Raw genomic sequence first — 21,423 nt, forward strand, 5'->3', positions numbered from 1 at the left:
TAATTTTTAAAAATATATTGATGGTATTGAGTGCCTCACATCTGCAACTGCTTTACATGCAGACATTATCATGCAGCTACTTCCCACGTAGAACACCACAGCCACTTGCCATCAGTGGTATTAAAAAGCAAAAAATACTCCATAATGGTCGGCTGATTTTAGGTAGGCCAGATATAACTGCCCAAGTCATAAGTTTTCCAAAACAGCAGCTGTGGTAAACACCCCTCACCAGTTAGAGCCAAAGCATTCTCAGCAACTGTATATTTATCCTGAAATTCAGCTCCTCTTGGAACAAAATACCTTTACTGCATTATGAAGGGATGGGTTCAGAGTAGTTTCTGCTGGCTCTTTATCAATCCAAACGAAACCCAGACTGCTATTGAACAACCAGTACCACTTTCTGAAACATCCCAAAAGGAACTCAAAAGTTTTACTTTGAAGGCCTGGTCCCACTTGCATCTAAGACTTGAAAAAAATCACAGCCAAAGGTGATTTAGCTGCACTTATAGAAGGCACCTGAGCACCAGTTAGAAATCGAACATTAAAACATAACGAGATCTAAATGCTGGATCCTGCAGACAAAATTAATTATGGACACAGCTGACAAAAAGTTGTACTTGTTTAGTCAGACTTCAAAGCAGAAGCGTTCCAGGCACAACAGTGCCATCCAGGGGCCAGCTAAGTGCTGGTGAAAGTCCAAAAGAATTTCCTGAAGCTGATTTTATTCGTAGAAACAAAAAGGTTTTATATTTAAGACCATTTCCCCAAATATTTTCAAATATTATCTCAGTTCTTTCGAATACTGCAACAGATACAACAGCGATGTGAAACAATAACCGATTCACTCTCTAGACAGGTTGACTTGCTACATTTAGGCATGAGTTTTGTAAAAGTCCTGTTTCAGTAAAACAGAAAAATATTCCTAACAATTTAAATCAACACGATAAACTGGAAATAATGAGGAAAAGTTCTGATGAAACTTTGCTAAACTTTTCAGACTGACATCTCCCAAGTCCAAAACACGCGCTCAGCCTCGCTTCACTTCAGTTACTTAATTGTGTATGTATAATTCTACAGAGCTAAAGCTTCGGATGACTTAATTTCTGCACAATCCATAATCTGCCTTCTGCACAAATGCAAAAAACAATCTGAAAAATATAAAGCGGTTTGAAAATGGAGCCTGGTTTTGTAGCATAGGGAAGGGGGGGGACGGGGACGGGGGCACGGTGCAGATGGATAAAGCAAAACGTAGAAATACAGCGCTGTTTATCGTTTACTCTTGTAGTCTTATTTAGGCTGGCTCCGTAACGGCAGCAACAAGGGGTGACAAGCAAAAATCCCAAACGATTTCTAAGACTATAAACTACTCGCGGGAGCAGGTGTCGCTTTAGTAGAAGGATTTGGAGGTGTACATCTCTTCAGGCCTTTGATTCAGCCCGCTGCTGACGCAGTGCAGCAGCAGTACAAGGCGCAAGTCAACACGCGGAGCTCCGCGTTTAACACCGTGCGAGGCGAGATGTTCCTAAAGCGCTACCGCTGCCGCACGACAGGCAGCTCGGGCTCAGCACCCTTTTCCTGCCCACCTCGCTTAGCGCCCACCCGAACCGCAAGAAGACCCTCGTTACCCCCATTGCTAAAGGAAACGGGGCTCCGGGCTGGCGCGGCCGGAGCGTGCGGGGCGGCCGCAACCCCAGGCCCTGGCTCGGCCTCGGCCCTAGGGGCGCCGGCGCCTCCGCGGAGCAAGACGCGCATGCGTCACCCGGAAGTCGCGCATCTTGGACGGAATCGGAGGACCAAAGCCTCCGAGAGCTGGCCTAGAGAGGCTCTAGCCATAGAGCTTCAGCCTGGAGCGGGCCTCCCACGGCACGCGTAGCGCATGCGCGCAGTTTCGCTTCGCGCTGCCTGTGAGACGGCGTGGGGAGAGCTTGTAGAGGAGGCGGCGGCGAGGGCTGGGCTGGGCTGGGCCGGGCCGGACCGGACCGGATCCGGCTGGGGGACAGCGGAGCTCTGTGGGCAGGGGCCGGCGCCATGACTCCCGTGCTGAACCTCAACAACGAGGTGAGCAAGCGGCCCCCGCGTCCTCTGGGGAACAGGCCTGCGGGGGCGGATGGGGAGGCTTGGGCCGAGGAGGGCGCGGCGAGGCAGGTGGAGGCAGCTGCCGTTCGTGGGGGCCGGGGCACCGGGAGGGGAGGGAGGTGGCGTGTCACCCTGCGAGCGGGCCGGGCCGGGCCGGGCGCAGCCCTACCTAGGGCCGACGTGGCTGCCTGGAGCGGTTGGCAAGGCCCCAGGGCGCCCCCGGCCGCGGCTGTCGCCGCGTGGCTTGAGACGGCTGCCGCCACCCCCCTGGGAAGCGCTGCACACCGTGCTGGCTCTCGGCGAAAGGACTGCGTGATGAAAATAAGGATCTGTGTTGTTAATATAAACTGCCTTCAGGTGGGCGTTCCACAGTTGTCGACATTTGTGTTTCGGCTCAACATTCTGTCGTTGAGTGTCATGTCATCATGGTATCATGTCGTGTCTTACTGTATTTGTGTTCGCACTGAAGTTTTGAGGGCGACTCTAGCGGACGTAGCAAAGTCTAAGCTGCCTGTTTCCTGGGTAGCAAAGGTACGATGTTGCCCTATTTTCTGGGAGCTGGAAGGGCTGAGAATGAAAAATTAGAGTTAGAGCTAACTTTTTCCTGTATTGCCAGGAGTTTGGTGTTTCATATTCCCTTCAGAATTTTTTTCCCACTCTGTAGCGTGAATTAAATTAGTTAGAGGTGTTTCACTTGTGTTGGGTTTTGACTACACATTTGCAAATCATTGTGTACAGTAAGTATGACACAACTGAACTGGCCTCTTTAGACTGTTGCTGCAACACCTGAAGAGTAGCTGACAATTCTGCTGAGCATGTGTTGTATCAGCTTCGGCAGATGTCATTAGGTACTTTCAGCATTCCTGGATACTTATCAGCATGATTAAAGTTACTGTTTTCATCAGCAGAAACTAAATGACAGATTTTACAAGGATTCTTAGATTACACTTGTATTTAAAGTGAGTTTTATTTTCTAGGCCTATAGTAACTCAGAGAGGTTGATGTGCAAGTCGGGAATTTAAAGAGAGGTAGCCTGTTTGTTAGAAAAAAAAACGTAGTTTGATATTACATGAAATAAAGGTATTTACTCGGTAACTGATTACAAGGTTTTGGTCCTTGCTATTAATAAATTTGGGTTCAGACATGAGTGATTTCACATTGAAATATGCCAGTGAATCACCAAAGAAAAAACAGTATTTCATTCATTGTTGAAGCAGGGTTTTTTTTTTGACTGATCAAGTTAAGGTGGTGATTCATAGTCTTTCACCAAAGAGATCCTCCTATAACAAGGCATGGAGCATTATTTGATTGAGGAATGACCAAACAGCTCTTCAGGGAAACATAGAATACGATGAGTTTCTGTACAATAGATCACAAAATTTCAGTAAGGACACTGGGGATGCCATTCCTCCTTACAGTTCAAACATCAAAACATCACCGTGTCCCAAGAGGAAACTGAAAGTAAGTTATTAGATTTCCGGGAGGTGGGAGCTTTCATCAGAGCTCAGACAAAAAACAGGCGCTCTTCAATAACGGGTACAGCTGAGACATAAGGTGGTACAGAGACTGAAATCCTGGATGCCATCTCATCAAGAGCGATAGGTGGTCAGGCTGGTAAAGAGTAGGATAGTTCTAAATGGATAGATAATTCTAAAACTTAGAATAGGTTAAACAATTTTTCTATTTCTACAGCTATGCCCTTTCATAAGCATCAGAGCTGTATTAATTACTATGGTGACTAGTCATAAAATCTGAAATAAGTATTTTGTTTACCAATACCTGGACGTCCTCTATGTATTTATTACTGAGATGCCCTTGTAAGAACATGTTTTACTGGTAAGAAATATTTATCTTCCTCTTCACCTGGAAAGGTGAAATTTGAGCATGAATAAAGTAATGATTTTAGAAAGTCTAATGTTTTAAAGAAACTTTTCTTGTGTATTCTCCCAATTTGCTAAGAGAAGTATTTACTGTAATTACGAAGCAGCTCTATGCTATGCACCTTTGGCATTCAGCAATCAACCGATGTTTGGGATCGTACAAATTTCTTCCCCCATTAGGCTATATCAAATAGGCATGGTGGAAGTTGTTACAGAAAGAACTTTGTGACCCTTATATAGCTGATAAACTTGTTTGTCATAGCTGGATTTACAGCACTTCTGTATAGAGCTTTTTAAATTCAGCCGTATTATATTTACGTATTCCAAGTTTTAATTCTGGCAAAGGCAGACTTCTGCTGTTAATTAATATCATCAATTATAATGGCTTGCTGAGTGATGGAGGCTTAAGAAATTGTAGGGTGATAGGTTTCAAATTTTTTTTTTTTACCAATTCGGATTTTGCATACAGGAAGAGCAAATAGTCTGAGACCAGTGTTTCTCAGTAACATAAACTGGCACCTTTCTTAATGTTAATTGACTGTTGTTTTCATTACTTCCTGTTATATGTTTGATACTAGTAACTAACAAAACAAATATTTACAGATGTCCCAAAACTTCTTTGTTCTGGAGTGTCTACAGCATTCCTATAAACTGTATTGTCATAGGTAAAAGTTGCACAGCATCTGCTTTCTACAGATAAGATATACTTGTTTAGCTTATTTCTGAGTGGGAAGGATAATTACTTACCACTTGAGTAGATAGCTTCAGTTCAGTGTAATTCATGGCGGAAGTTGTTCTGGTGTTACTGTCCTGGTGAAATGCAGAAAAACTCTCACCTCCATTCTGTCCTGGTTTCAAAGACAGGTGTCTGCGGAGGAAGGCAGGAGCCTCCCTTGAAATGGAAAATGCAACCCCCTTCCCTCCAAATTATTATAAATTTGAAATTAACGGGCCTTCAGGCAAAGATAGGGGGAATAGGAATAACAGTTCTTTACTTATATATATATATATATAACACAAGGCAGGGGAGAAAAAAAAACAACCCACTGGTTTACACTGACAGAGTCAGAAATACAACCTGACACCCTGTTAGGGTGGCAGTAGCAGTCCTATAAGATGCTGGCTGCAGTCCTCCTGAAGCGATGGATGTAGTTCTGTGGAAGCAGCGATCTTGTAAAAGGGTCTGGTCTTCCTCCAAAGGTCCAGTGGTAGGTAGGTAGCTCTTGTCCTCTGGAACTCCAGTGGGGGAAAAAACTCCTCTGGGAATCCAGTGGAAGAAGGCTGCTAACGTGTTCAAAATCTCAGTTTTTATTTAGCATGGACTGCTTGGCTCCTTCCCCCCGGGCGGAGCATCTCACAATGGAATGGGGAGTCGTGAGGCAGTTCCTTGATGGGCCATTAACAGGAGATAGTCCAGGAGCGAGTTACCGATGGGTCAGGCGATCAGGCATTGTTGTGCCCATTAACAGAAGATAGTCCAGAGGGGGGAGGCAGGGAGCACCGCCCCACCTGGTCTCAACAGCTCCTGAAGATGGTAATAGAATAATTTTTTTTTTCTTTTGGCACATTTTACACTGTAACCCAGGACACATTCTTAATGGAAAGTTTTGTTAGTGCAATGTAAAAATCAAGCTTCTTGTTCCAGTATTATAATGAAGTAAAGTGTGTATGTGTTTTGAACTTAAAGGACATTTAATTGGGTGATGATTTAACTTATCACCAAAGAAACTTGAAAGTTGACTGTGATTATTACGAAAATCTAATCATCCAAGGGAATGACACAAAGGAAGGACTGTGATGTGCGTCTCCTTTCTGAATTTGAATTCATTGGCTAATTTCAAAGAATTTGAAAGGAGTAGAGACCTCTGAAGTTTTTTGGTGTTTTTTTTAAATTATCACCTGATTAAAGAATAGTGCCTCCGTGAAGCAACATGCTCCCAACTGTTCTGATCTAATAGGGAACAAAGAGTAAAAATATCGTACTGTTTAGGTGACTGTATGGTGACAGTGGTGTCAAAAGTCCTGATTTTAGGATCATGCTGACTATGCCAATTTGTTGTGGGTGAGTGTTTTAAGTCACTTAAAGTATTCGTAAAAGTGCAACTTTTAACAGAGTTCAGATGGCAAGGTTCCATCTATTACTTACCACATACAAGGGAAGATTGAGATAGAATTGATTTGGAATGTTAAACACTGAGACAAGAGGTGCAGAAAGGTAAGGGAGATGCTCCCATTGAGTCACAAGGTTCAGAATGGACCCCCTTGCTTTCAGTACTCCTCAGAGAGGAGTGTAGGTGTGGCTGGATCCACTCCTGGTCCCACACTGGGTCAGCGGTTTATGGTGAAAGGAAGTGGGGGACAGCAGTGGAGAGGAGGAAATAAAGACTGCAAAAAGTTAGAAGGAAGTGAGACAGTGAAGACTAGAGTTTTTGAGAAAGAAGGGAAAAGTGCAGTATTTCTTACCATTTTCAGCTCGTCATGTTCTTTTATATAAGGGAAAACATAACTTGTAGAATGAAAAAGTTCAGTTTGCCATTATTATGTGTCAACTGCATATGATTATGCTTCTGCAGGATTTGTCTGTATTAAGCCTAACTATTCTCATCTTGTGCCTAATTTTATAAGCATGCAGGCTGAAGGAATCTTTTTTTAAAAACTATTGCTGTCTTGTATATGTTTCCTATTTTAAAAATCTTTCTAAGAATTTTCAGGTGTCTTTTCACAGAATAGCTTCCACAGTTAAACTTACTGGAAATATTTGCTAGATGGCAGCACATAGTCATCAACTGCCATGGAGAAGGGCAGGTTTAGAGGGAGATAGCTCATTTAACGTGGAAAATGTTCACTGTTGATCAGCAATCAGAAGCTGAAGCTTTTGAATGGGAACCAGTTCAGATCTGTGTTTTTTCAGAACCTGTGCATCTAAAATTATGTTGTTCTGTCTTTACAGTCATACTCTGCTACCAATATCATATGATTACAACAAATACAGTTATCTGTCTTCCTCCCGCTTTTTTCTTTTTTTTTTTAAATTAAATTCTGCTTACAACTATCTCAAGGAATTGAGCTGCAGAAAGCCCATGAAGTTGATGCAAATGATGTTTGTATGAATTGTTTTAAAAATAAGTGTTCTAATGTGTGTCTACACAAGTGCTGTAATGGCTGAAGTTGGGTATTAGTAAGGCATCATATTATGTAAAGCAAATTTAATTCTTCTCAGGGTTGAGAGTTGCTTCTGTCTGTGGGACATATGAGTTGAATTTGCAAAACTTGTTTGCATATAGAAACTTGGGAATCAGGTAAATTTTTCTCTTAAATTTGTGTTTAATGCATCCAAAACAATGTATTTCTATAAAAATATTGTGAACCTCATACTGAATTAAGAAAGGTTGAACTTTATTTACAAAGCTGTGGTTTTTAGGTAGTGAAAGCTGATGTCTACATAATGCTTGTCATCTACGATCAGAGTGTTCTTTTTTTTCTCTCCTGGAAGGTAGAGTCAAGATAAAAGTATATATTGAGAGTAATATCTGTGCACACACATTTTTCAGTCTGCTAAACAAAGTGCAGACGTAAAAAATCTTATGTAGGGAGCTTAGTAATGAAGCTGAAGGTGGTGGATTCCATTCAGTAGTGTTTTGGGTCCCAACACTTTGTGTTGTGATACTCACTGTGGCAATACTCAGGCCCTTTTTCTCTTTAGTTTTAGGTCCTGACCTCTGAGTTATCTGGGCTGCAGTTTAGATGAACGACATGTTCAGAAAGCAGTCTGAACATGTGGCTTAGGATGTAGACTGGTGTACAGCAAAGTCAGATGGATAGCATGGCTGGTTATGAAAAAGAATTGTCAAAAACCATGGGAAACAACCTTAACTTGCGAAGAAAGACTAATATACAATTGCTGAAAGGCTGAGTTTCATCTTTTATCACATCTTGCATCTTTTATCACAGTGCAATGAAGTAAATGGTGATTTGGAGATGCTTATATAAAGGCTGGGTTAGTTAATCAGACACACAGGTAAGATAACAAATGTAAACAGAAAAACAATTACTGAAATTACATTTATACATGCCTTCACTCCAAATTGCTGAAAGGCCAAGTATGTGCTTTTAAAAATATGTCACTTCTGGTGAGCAAAGTTTCTGTGTAGCAATGAAAAAAGCACAGTGTGACTGGGATATCAGTATCAGGTGGAATTACTAAGGAAGCAGGGGGCAGGGGGTAGGGGGAGTTTGAGAGGGTTATGCATTCCTCCTGAAGCCGAATTGACTTGTATAGCCAGGAGCTGCATCATGGTTTTTGTAAGGTGCATACCTGATTACTTAACCATGCTGGTCCTTAGTGCATTATATGTTTCTATGTATTGATACAGTAAGTCCAGCATGCTTGAATAAATGTCAATTTTAAATTGATCCAAAATGATATTAACTTAAAAGGTTTTTTGTTGTTGAATGACAACTACTTTTACAGAGAAACATTCCATACAAAGTGAGTTTGACTTTTCCATGTATTTGTTTGCAATTACTTAACATCTTCCGTATTTTCAGCCTTCTTCAGTGTTACGACTGTCACATCGCTCAGATGTGATACGCCTCTCTGTGTTTCACTGACTCGAAGAAATGTGATGTGCCCCCAAAGGAGTGCGATTCTGTGACTGTGGTTTCACGGGCAGCTGGTCTCTGCTTCTGAAGCTGGGACTTCTCAGTCTGCTTGCTTCTCACCCATTCCAACTACATGGTCCTGCCTCTCTCTTCTGTGAACAGAATAAATTTTTTGCTAGGGTAGTTTTCTGCTACTGACTTAAGGTAGCAGGGTCTTACGTGGTGAAATGGGACAACTCTGTTCAGGGACAACTCTGTGCGGGCCAGCAGATTCTGCTGGTCCTTCCTGCTGCACAGCACCATGCTGGTCCTCCCTGCTGCGTGGTGCGCTCCGCCAAGCCCTTGAACATCGGCAGGGACTCTGCGCCATGCTGTAGTGAGCCCTGCTTGGCTGGCAGCCAGTGGTCTCTCACGGGAAGCGGAGCAGGGACTGTTCTGCTGTGCCTGCAGTGTGCATTGCATCAGGGGGAGGAAGAAGAGGTGAGCGGTGGGGCAGCAGCTCCGGGCACAGCTCCGGGTGCGGGGAGCAGGCCAGCTGTCTGGGCACTGGCAGGCTGAACCATCCTAGACCCGTTTCTGCTCGTGTATATGCAGTGCTGGTACTGCCATGTGTGTTGCGCAGATAGGGAAGAAGCGCTGCAGTGGCTGGAATGTCTGGCCGCTTATGTCTTCTTTCTTGGGTTTTCTTGAAAATTGCTTTGCACTATCATGAACAAGCTGTTGTGAGCATTCAGGTTTTTAGTGTATTATATCCAAACAGCTAGTGTTACCTAAGATATGTTGTGGTATTTTTTAATGCGTTTCTAGACCTTCTTTACCGGTCATAAAAAAGAATCCTAGGTGAAAACTTTGAAAATAAGCGAGTGCTGCAGGCATTACAATGTTTAAAGCAGCCTGAAATACTGGGTAGTCACCCTGGTCGGGATCCAGGCTTCTCTTTGAAATAAAGTAGCTACCCCCAAAGATCTGTTTTGTGCTATTCCCTGGGCTATGTGGGAATCTAGGAGTTCCTTTAGGGCAATTTAATATTCGTTTTGCTGACTTTATAGCTGCCTGAAGGGGAGGCAAGGCATGAGGTGAGGTATCTGACCAGTTATCCGATACTCAACTGAACTGTGAGATGTCTTACTGCTCATAATTCAAAATACCGTGCCTTCCTTCAAGGCATGCCTATGTCTGATGGGGAAAATGCTAAATTTTTTGTTTAATGGCTTAGTTAGGAAACTTTCCAGTAGTTGAGAAAGCTGGTGTATAGGTTCCCTGTCTGAGATGAATCCTATTATCTCAATGACCAGCAGAGTGCACTAATCACAAATGCTAACAAATCCTAAGGCTGCGCTGCTGTCCGGCAAAGAAGGGAGATTTTATGGGGTGAGGGGAGCCTTGTCATATTTCACCAGTGGGAGCATTTCCATAGGAAAAGTCCTTGGCAGTGCTCCAAATGCTGCTTATCCAACAATTAACATGAAATACATGAGCTCCCCCAAAGGAGGTACTGGAAGTCAGCACTCTTTACCACTGAGGAGATGCTTCTGGCTGGTCTACAGATGAGTTCCCTTTTGCTGTTTTGGCATATAAGCCCTGTTCGTTCCAGCATCTCTCCAGCATTCTAGCCAAGCCACTGTCTTGAAGTAGAATAGTTTGTCCTAGACTCCCTCATATTGAGGGTCTATAATTTTAGGCTGTTCAGTTCTGATAGCGCCTCAATATCTAGACCGTTCCTTAGATGGTGGATACATGTTCTAGCACTGTTCTAAGCTATGTGCCAGTGCCTTTAAGCTGTCAGAGAGACTGTCTCTTGGACAACTTAAGTCAGTTTTAGGTTCATTTGTGACCACTTCAAAGTTATTCTTAAGGTGAAGTGGTTAGCACGTAGATACTTTTAGAAAAAGTACAGGTGCCTAGGATTCTGTGTGGTCAAAACTGAAGCTGTGGCTGAATTCTGGCACTGCCAAGATCTGCGTGTCCATGGCTTGCCTGTGGTCTTAAATAGTGCATTGAAGCTGATCATACAGTCTCTTATGTGTCACTGAAATTGGTCTAAAGTCTTGGAAAGGCATATAAAGAAGTTATGAGAACTGAGAAAAAATAAACTTCTACACAATTCAAAACCAAATAGCTTATCGCTTCCATTAGTTTATTTCTCAGTATACCGGCAAATCACTACTTTTTCCTGTAAGTTACAAGTCTTTGCAAAGTTAGAAAGCAAACAGGACTTTCGCTTTAAACTCTGGAATACTTGGCATCAGTTGTTTCAGCTCTATGGAAATGCATGTAAAAATTCTTGCATTACTTGTGTTACTAATAAATGATTCTAAGCACAACAGTTTCTTGAAGGAGAAGAAAATGGGGCTAGGCTGGGCTTGAATTCTGCTTAAAACAGTTCAAGTGTTAAATTGCTGACATTCTTTTACAGACCATGTAAATGTCCTAAGGAAAAGGTCTTTTGAAAGCTTATGAAATTTCCAAACTTATACTCTGTGAGATAGAATTCTGAGGAATTGTGGCTTTTTTTTTTTTCCCTAGGAACTGTTCCAGCAGCTGTTTCTAAAGTTTCTAGAGTTGCCACATCATCAGTTATACTAATATTAACAGCAAATTCTGATCTGCATTTCACACAGCTTTTTGTTTCAGCAGATTACTGAAGCAATTAAACATGGCAAACTATGCAGTTTTTTGCTTCTGGCAGTATTGTATACAGCCGTTATCAAACTACTGTACATCAGGACAGAAATGAAAGCTTTTCCTTAGCTCAAGTGGTTTATATAAAGTGTGTGTGGTAGGCCACGTAGGCTAGTAAGATGCTCTCATAAAACAAAACATCTGTGGTTCCTTGGTGTGGTAGTGTACAATAATGAAAAAAATATGCAAACACTGTCATGGGAAACTTTGTAACTTTTATTTTAAAGGAACTATGAGATATTTGCAGTACACAGTATAGTCTTTTATCGTATGTAATTTATGGGTATATGCGTGCATGAAATACAATTTTTAAAAATGGGTCTATTGCAGTAAATGTGCTTAATTGCTTACTGCTGTCGTTGCAGACATCTTTCTGCTTTTGGCATTGCTGAGCCTGAAGCTTGCTGCTGAATGAAGAAGGAAGCAAGGCTAAAATGGATGTAGAAGGGAAAGGATGGTGTTGGACTTTCCCTCATAGTATCTGGGGGCTTGGGGGAGGGGGGGCTTGATTATAATTCTAGAAGGAGAATTGTAATCAATTGTGAATTCATTGCAAATTGCCAATTGGTATGGCAATGACAAAATTCCTTGCAGTTTCTCTTAACTGCCGTGGAGGTCAGTAGTGAAGATCAATTAAGGGAAAAGTTTTTTAGTTAGAGTTTGCAGCACAAAAGGCCAGCCACTAAATTCAGAGACTTTTTTTATTGTCCCTTAAATCATATTAAGAGAAAGAGATTTTAAATTCTTTACTGACTTTATATGAAAAAAAAATTACCGTTTCCATTGCAATGATGGGTCACAATGTTACATGTTTAGTCATATAGCATTTAATACCAAATGAAGTGTGTGTATGTATATACATATTCAAAACAAACTACTTACAATGTAAATCAATTATAATTTTTTTTTAGAATGCAAATTTTCTGTTCATTTTTATTCTGGTATATTTTCTGTTCTGTAGTCACCTCATTTAATTAAACATAATTTTGATGTTGAGTAAATAGGTAAAAATTGGTTCCAGCAGAGTATTTGTGTAATGGCTTTTAGAGAATTTCCATTTGAATCACCAGTAAGCTTGATACTGAGATCTCCATGACACCAAAAATAAGCTAGGGGCTCTAATTCACAAATTTAAGTTTGAGTGTACTATCTAGAGATATGGTTGGATTTATTCAGTTCTGTTGGAAGCTAGTTTATTGTATGTTTGTACTTTTGTTTGAATTCTTTTTGTCTGTGGTCAAGCAAACATTGGATATAAAGTGGCTCTCAACAGTTGAATTAGACAACTATCAGTTTAAGATATTATTGTGTAGCAGCTTGGTAGGGTGAGAAGTTAGATTGCAAAGTCTTTAAAATTAATTCAGTGTGAAATGGTTAAATCTCAAAAATTCATTACCCTGACTAGCAGCAGAAATGAGTGATATTCCAGTAGGAGCAGGAGCTCAGAGTAAAATGCAAGGCACTTTTTTTCTTGTTTTTAGTGAGTCAAATGTTGGAATTAGGATTTGTCTTTCTCCTAAAAGGCACTGTATGTTAAGTTAAGGTGCAAATGTAAGCAGTGAACCTGGAATAGCTCTTTGTTTGGAAGCTATTTTAGAAAGAGTGCCATCTTATGATTTGACTTACTCAGTTTCCAAAGAACTGTAATAATGAGAATAGGCCAGTTTCAGATAGAAATCTCCAAACATAGAGCTACCAGTAAATGCGGAGTGTGGATATCTTAATCTCCAAAGTGGTTAGGGGAACATTTTCCATTAAATTTGTAGCCATTTTGATGTGTCAGGTAGATGATATCTCAAAATTTTTACTGATAACAGGCTGTCTTTATAATTTTCAGAATCAGCTATACACTTGGGATCCACACAAGGGTACTGAGGGAGATGGTGGAAGTGCTCACCAAGCCACTTTCTATAATTTACGAGCAGTCTTGGCTATCTGGGGAGGTCCTGATTGACCGGAAGTTGCCAAAAATGATGCCCATCTACTGGAAGGGCTGGAAGGAGGATCTGGGGAACTACAGGCCTGTCAGTCTGACCTTGGTGTCAGGGAAGGTTATGGAGCAGATCATCTTGAGGGCACTCAGATGGCATCTACAGGACAACCAGGTGATCAGGCCCAGCTGCCATGGGTTTATGAAAAACAGGTCCTGCTTGATTAACCTGATCTCCTTCTATAAGAAGGTGACCCACTCAGTGGACAAGGGAAAGGCTGTGGATTTGCTTACCTGGACTTTAGTGAAGCCTTTGACACCGTTCCCCACAGCATTCTCCTGGAGAAACTGGCTGCTTATGGCTTGGATGGGCGTACACTTCGCTGGGTGAAAAACTGTCTGGACAGCTGGGCCCAAAGAGTTGTGGTGAATGAAGTTCAGTCCAGCTGGTGGCTAGTCATGAGTGGTGTTCCCCAGGGCTCACTATTGAGACCGGTTCTGTTTAATATCTTTATCAAGGATCTGGATGAGGGGATTGAGTGCTCCCTCAGTAAGTTTGCAGATGACACTAAACTGGGTGGGAGCATTGATCTGCTTGAGGGTAGGAAGGTTCTGCAGAGGGATCTGGACAGGCTGGATCAATGGGCGGAGGCCAATGCTATGAGGTTTAACAAGGCCAAGTGTCGAGTCCTGCACTTGAGTCACAACAACCCCACGCAGCGCTACAGGCTTGGGGATGAGTGGCTGGAAAGCTGCCCAGTGGAAAAGGACCTGGGAGTGCTGGTTGACAGCCAGCTGAATATGAGCCAGCAGTGTGCCCAGGTGGCCAAGAAGGCCAACAGCATCCTGGCCTGTATCAGCAATAGTGTGGCCAGCAGGAGTAGGGAGGTGATCGTGCCCCTGCACGTCGCACTGATGAGGCCGCACCTCAAATCCTGTGTGCAGTTTTGGGCCCCTCACTACAAGAAAGACATTGAGGTGCTGGAGCGTCTAGAGAAGGGTGATGAAGCTGGTGAAGGGCCTGGAGAACAGGTCTTATGAGGAGCGGCTGGGGGAACTGGGGTTGTTTAGTCTGGAGAAGAGGAGGCTGAGGGGAGACCTTGTTGCTCTCTACAACTGCCTGAGAGGAGGTTGTATTGAGGTGGGGGTCTTCTCCCAAGCAACAAGCAATAGGACAAGAGGAAATGGCTTCAAGTTGTGGCAGGGAAGGTTTAGATTGGGCATTAGGAAAAACTTCTTTATTGAAAGAGTGGTCAGACACTGGAACAGGCTTGACAGCCCAGGGAAGTGGTTGAGTCACTGTCCCTGGAGGTATTTAAAAGAGGTGTAGATGTGGCACTTCAGGAAATGGTTTAGTGGTGGACTTGGCGATGTTAGCTTAACAGTTAGACTTGATGATTTTAAGGGTCTTTTTCAAACTAATTCATTCTATGATTCCTGTTTGTTGTTTTATGAGAGCATATTAGGAAAAGTCTGAGGTCATGTACAGATATGCTAATGTCAGAAGAGATGAGTGAATAGAGACTGGTTGCATGCAAGGCTGGTAAGAGCTGTTTTGAATAGCAGCTGGTTCAAAGGAATGAATAAGGGATTTCATCCAGAGGCAAAAATCACTGGGGGACTACTGCAAAGGAAATGAGTAGCATAGGAGCAAGAGGACATAACTTACACTTAGTTGCATGATAAAATAGGAATTCCAGATGATATAAAGCAAAAGGGCAGTTAAGGTGATTGCTTGCTTGTTGAGTGGTTCAGAAATAAGGAGAATGATGGAAGGAAGAGGAGAGAGAGATAGCTGGTAATTCTTTAAATATAGCAACAGTCAAAAATTACAGGTGGGTAATGAGATGTGTTGGACAAAAGGAAATAGGATGAGGAATGAGAACAGCTCATAAGAAGGTGTAATGTGTGTTTGCTATGAAAAAGCTGAAGACTGAAGAAGAAAGTAGCAAGCTTGAAAAGGGAATCCCCCAACAGAACCAGCACTTTGTGTGGGAGAGAAGTTCTACGTGGCTGGACAATAAACGTACCATACCTGAAATAGGTGGGTAGTGTGAGAGCACTTGTTCTGTTGCAACAAAGATGATGTTGATGGAATCTTGGAGTGCTGCTCTAGGATGTTGGTAACTAATACTGGGATAGTTAGAAATTCTTGTAGATCCAATGTCTTGGCAACTGCCTGATGGAGAACTAACTGCTTGAAGGTGTAGTTTTTAAACAAAAGAATAGTGTGTGTCAGGTCTCTGTCAGGGATATTTTAAGCTCTTTATTCCTTCTACTTTTCATACTTGTCCTTTTCCTCAGTTTCTATTTTATGTCATGAAGAAACTTACAGGAAGAATGTGGATTATTAGATTTATTTTTTTTTTCTCCAAACACCAACTTTCTCACGTGTTCTGTGTTTATGAAAAATCCTCATCATGAAATTGTTGTTTTGTTTTGTTTGTTTTTATACTGTTCTCAGAGAATAAAGAACACTAACTGGTGTAGCAAGATAATTCTCCGTTCCCATTAGGAAGAATTCTTCCTGCCCTTCCAGAAGGACTGAAAAGAAAGTTATATAATAGTGCTGTTAAAATACCTCACTTTTTTAAGACTTTTTTTGCCTAATCTGTAACTGCTGTGTGAGAGAAAGCGTTCCCACAACAAAGATAAGTCCTAGAGTCATGGTAGCAGAAATCACCTTAATGGAAGAGCAGATTTTTCGTGGGAAGTAGTATACTATTTCAGAGTCTGGCAGGCCAATAATACTGAAGCATGTTTGAAGCCAACAGAAACTAACCTCCCATTCTGGTGATTTTCATAGTCTTTGACACAGGCTGAACATTCATGCTGTTTGAGTTAGTCAGAAAAATCTGTGATGCAAATCTGGATTTCCCTTGTATCAATGGTTATCAGAGTGCGGTCTGTGAGGCCGTGGCTTCTGACAGTCACTGGTGTACCCTAAATCTGAACAAGGGTTGTACTCATTGGATGTGTTATGATATGTGTAACTTATATGCATGCTAGGTAGCTGTGTGCTAGGGGCAGCATAGGGAACATGAAAAGGGAACATGAAAAGCCTTATGCTAAACTTTCTAGTCCATTAGTAGAAGTCTGAAATCTGCTCTTAGCATTTTTTAAAGAAGGAGAAGGCAGAACTTTTGTAGGAAGGTAGGCAAAGGTACCAGATATTTTGGAAGTATAAAACTATGCACACATCTTTACTGTTCTTTCCGTGTTTTCTCATTCTCTCTTTTTTTAAATGGAGGATTTCTTCTTTTGAAAACGTGAATGTTAAATGCTTATTACATGTTTATTGCCGCAGCTGGGTTTTTTCCAGGCATAGAAGAAGAATGCTAATGACTTTCTCTATTCCACTGCCCCCAAACTTCAGTCACTGTAACCTTTATTTGATCATTTTATTGGACTAAACATCTTTCCTTGCTTTCCTTATACTCCTTCGGTCCATGACATACCTCTCTACTTATCTTGTGTGTGATGTTTTTTGTTATGATATTGAGATGCTAGTTATAGAGATTATTTTTTTCTGTCTAAACTTTGGAAGTGTCATATTTGAACATCAGTCACTCTTGGGAGTTACGGATTAGAGACATGAGAAAATTTTATCATTAGTTTAAAGTATGCTTCCACAACAGAAATTCCCTCAACTTGTGAGGAAAGAGTAGTGCAGGGAGAGCTGCTTATTTCTCCCAAATGCATCAGTACTGGTGATACTTATTAATATGACGAAAATTTAACTTTAACTGTTGCAAGATTTAACTTGGTGTGGTTTGCTTCTATCCAAAATTAATTAAACTTAATAATACTGAATTTCATTTTCAGCAGGACTTGATAGTTGAGACCTTCCCCTTTTTTAATGGAAGCTTCCACATACCTAAAAAACCATCCTGTCTTTTGGTTTCCTAATTCCTCCTCTTACATGTATGACAGGGACGAACTTTACTGAAGAGGAGTTCAGAGAAAAGTAGTTTAGATTTTAAAGCAGAAAGTTTATTTGTCCTGTCATAGTAAGATCAGTTGCTTTTAGTTTTCACAAAGACAGGTTATACATATACTTTATAGACAAGCTAAAAATTGTGGTATTTAGTTCATTTTTTATCCTTCAGATTTATAGAGCAATAGAGAAATCATTTAATAGGTATTTATTCAACTTGATCACTCCTCAGCTGATGCTGAGCTTTATTTATTCAATGAACTTGAAACCTTTTTTCTTTTATGATTCCTTTATGCCTGCATAATAACAACTGTGTAGTGACACTGACATTTTGAAGTGGTTGAGTCTTAGTACAAAATGAGTGGTTGTGTTGAATGACAGATTCACAAAAATAATGCATTTTCTGGTAATATTAAGATACGAATATTTAGCAAATACTGTGCTACAATGTTGCACAGGCTTTCCATTCTCTCCGTGGCTTCTTAGCATGTGAGACTAGCGTAAGATGAAGGTAATTGAAATACTTCATGTAAAAAGAGGCATTTTTATAGTTATCTCACACAGAAGAACTCCTTCTGTCCAATTCAGCAAGCTGTCAGTGTTCTAATTTCCTTTGAAGCTTCAATCACCAGATGAAAAGCATCAGTCCAAAGAACATGGTAAGAATAAAACATATTGTATGTTCAAGTTGCAGAACTACTGATGCCTGGCATCTTACAGCTTTGAGTCCCAGTATTCCTTAAAACTTTATACCAGTATCCTCCTTCTCTACAGTTTCGGGTTTTTAGTGTATTGTCCTTGAAGTTGCTCTCTTTGAGCGCTAATCAGTAACTGTAGTGGCCCATGTTTCCCACCTGTTTGACTAATCAGGAGATGTGACTGGTATTCTGTGGCTGGTTCAGAGCCAGATATGCTGGTGAATGAGTATGTGTGTACAAATTGGCAGCCAAAACAGAAAAGATTTGAATTCTGCTTTTATATTTCTTCCATGCTAGGCATCCTAATTTTAGTCCGTATCTCCTACATGGCCGGCAGTTTTCATTAAATGTGTAGGAGCCCTGGCCTGTGCTGATTGGTCAAGCTTGGTTTCTGCTTACTAAGCCCAAAGGGGAAGGGGTACTGACAGGCGAACAATCTGGTGACAAACTTCATTTCCTCAGAAACCAGGCTAACGAATTTAATTCCAGAATATACAGTTTTCATTTCCACTCTTTGAGGATAGCTGAGAAAAGTTGTAATGCATTGGCTTCAGGACTCTTGACTTTTTTCTCTGGTGCCCTATAGGGCAAATACCATCATCTCTTTGCAAAAATGATCGTTTGTTAAACTCAATTGGAAATGCTAAGCAGCAAACAAATTTTGACAATCTAAATTTTGAAACAAGGTTGAGAAAGTGGGACTTTTAAGATGACATGGACACAATATGTTTTAGATGCAGGATGGGATATGTTTTCTTTCATTTTTTGAGTATGTAAATAAAGTAATTTATCATAACATTAGTGTTACATAAAAGTAGTTATACGAATTGACGTAATGTTTAAAGAACTTAAAGTCTAAATAAACATTAAAAAGCAAAATTATACATAGAAGCCAGCTTGGCTGGCAGTTTTCAGAATTTGCATCTTAAGCTTTGAGTCAGCTCAGGTGCTGATTCTCTGCTTGCTTTTAAAGCCCATCATGAGCTGTGCCACCATTCTGGTTGCAAATAATTACTTTCAGTGGATATGGCCTATGAAAAGCAAATAATTGCTTTTCAGTGGCCAAAGCACTTCCAAAACAAATGAATGCACGAATAGTATGAGATCCGTTCTATGAGTGGAAAAAGAAGGGGCAGCATGCATTCTTGTAGGGCTAGTTGGCATACAACTGCCACTGTCCCTATTCCCATATCACCCCCAAGTAGTACTGTAGTGCAGCAGACTTTCTTAACAGCTGGAGCTGAGCACCTTTGTTGTGGTTCAAAAATGAATCTTGATGTTTTACTTAATGAGAAAGCACACTTGCATGCTAATCTGAGTGAGACAGTAGGCCTGCTGGCTGTTTGGCCATAGGATATTAGGGGCCTGTTGATGAGGTGTGGATGAACCACGAATGCCAAAGTCATGTTGTTCCTTAAAAATGGACTGTAGCGTGCAAAGAACAGGTGGTTGGCCAGAAGAATGGTATGACAATGCTTGAAATGCACATTTAATCAAGTGCAATTTACTAGCCTGTTATTTTGAAACTCATGAGGTTCAGCAAGTGCAAGGTCCTGCACCTGGGTCAGGGCAACCCCCAGTATTGATCGATACTGGCTGGGGGATGAAGGGATTGAGAGCAGCCCTGCAGAGAAGGACTTGGGGGTACTGGTGGATGAAAAGCTGGACATGAGCCAGCAATGTGCACTCACAGCCCAGAAAGGCAACTGTATACTGGGCTGCATCAAAAGAAGTGTGGCCAGCAGGTCAAGGGAGGTCATTCTCCCCCTCTACTCCTCTCTGGTGAAACACTACCTGGAGTACTGCGTCCAGCTCTGGGGTCCTCAGAACAGGAAGGACATGGACCTGTTGGAGCAGGTACACAGAAGGGCTGCAAAAATTATCAGAGGGGTGGGTGGTCTCTCCTGTGAAGAAAGGCTGAGAGAGCTGGGGTCAGTCCAGGAGAAGGGAGACTTCACGGAGACCTTATTGCGGCCTTTCAGAGCTTAAAGGGAGTTTCTAAGAAAGATGGGGACAGACCTTTTAGTAGGGCCTGTAGCAATAGGGATAATGGTTTTAAACTGAAAGCAGGTAGATTTAGATTAGACATAAGAATTTTTTTATGATGAGAGCGGTGAAACACTGGCACAGGCTGCCTGGAGAGGTGGTAGGTGCCCCATCCCTGGAAACATTCAAGGTCAGGTTGAATGGGGCTCTGAGCAACCTGATCTGGTTGAAGATGTCAGTGCTCACTGCAGATGATGTCTAAATGTCTCTTCCAACCCAAACTATTCTATGAATATTCAACAGTCAAGTGCTATGTAGAAGTAAATGTAAATGGGCAAAGTTAGAGAAGAATGTAAGGGAAACAGCGCTGTGTTTACAGTTTGCCAAAGTTTGTTCACTCCCTTACCATTCCCCTCTTGTAAACATTTCTACAGTGTACTTTTTCAAGTGACTGATAACCCGTGACTGAGACAATCAAACTGTGGTAGAATAAGGGAATATGACCTGATGCACTGGTTTGTCCTTTCAGCTGAGCTGCCAGCTGGTTGTCCTGCTGCTGCTTTTCTTGCAAGGTGGAGTGATAGCTATTCAAATGCTTTGGGTTTACGTTCTGTTGCAAAGGAGCTGGTATGTAGTAGACCTCATTAATAGACCTCTTGCTGGCTTACGTAGCAAGGAGTCTTGCATCTCTTAGTTCTGTCAGACAAACCCATCCCTTGATGTTTTGGGGCTTTGACAGGTGGACTGAATTTAACTTGCATTTAAAGTGCTTGCTGATCTGGTACCAGGCAGTGAGAAGAGAGAGTTCTAGCTCCTTGCTAGTGGTTAGGGTGATACCGTGGCTCCTGAATTGTGGGTAGTGAAAAGGCAGCGAGTGCTCAACATCATTACTCAGGCTCGTTTTTAGATAAAAGGAGGTTAATCTTTAAAAACTATACATTACCCTGAGTCATGTTATACTTTTAAAATATCCTCGGAACAGGGGTGTACGTTTGTAAACCTCTTTTGACTTCATTCTTTTTTTTTTTTTTTTTTTTAACAACTGTGGTTTCTACAGAAAGGTGCCTATCTTACTTGAAGTGGAAGAAGCGGAAGTAGCAATGTGACAGTGCATCTTTAAAGGAAAAAAAAAAAGAATAACAATCCCAAGCCAAAGCAGTCATGCTGCCCTCCAGATTAATACTGAAACACTGTATTTGCGTTTCTGACTTTATGTGAAAGGTGTCATATCCAGTTTTGCCACTATTTTCTTTACATGATAGCATTCAGTTCTACAGGTTTAGATAATGTTTGCGATTTGTATAATTCATGCAAAAAATTACGTAGATTGTTGTGAGTCGGTATAGTCAAGGTATGGTTATACTTCAGATTATGCAAGTAATGCAGAGATTCATAATGTTGCCATGGGAGCAGCGCTGTCTTTTTCATCTGTTTTTAAAAAGTTCGCCATTTGAAGAGAAAAAGGGAAAAAGCCCTCAGCACTGTCATGATTTATTCATGCATGTTCATCATGATAATTCTTATGTCACTAATGTAGCTTCTGCTATTATGGTGGTCTTGTGCAATCAAAGCGTAAGGGAGCATGTGTCATCTAGCTAGCTCTGATCTAATTAAGAAATCTCAGACATAGAA

The 21,423-nt window shown here is 41.5% G+C and overlaps 1 protein-coding gene across 1 annotated transcript in view; it reads left to right on the forward strand.

Moving 5' to 3' along the window:
• Positions 1-2,027: 2,027 nt before the first annotated feature.
• The window catches only part of SRFBP1 (serum response factor binding protein 1), an 80,774-nt gene continuing 61,378 nt past the window's right edge, over positions 2,028-21,423 (forward strand). The window contains exon 1 of the mRNA XM_086479855.1: positions 2,028-2,058. Coding sequence (XP_086335981.1) covers positions 2,029-2,058 — 30 coding nt within the window. The 5' untranslated portion in view covers position 2,028. The remainder of the gene's footprint in view (positions 2,059-21,423) is intronic.

Source organism: Leptosomus discolor, chromosome Z (genome assembly GCF_034619465.1).
Source record: "Leptosomus discolor isolate bLepDis1 chromosome Z, bLepDis1.hap2, whole genome shotgun sequence".
Taxonomy (NCBI): domain Eukaryota; kingdom Metazoa; phylum Chordata; class Aves; order Leptosomiformes; family Leptosomidae; genus Leptosomus; species Leptosomus discolor.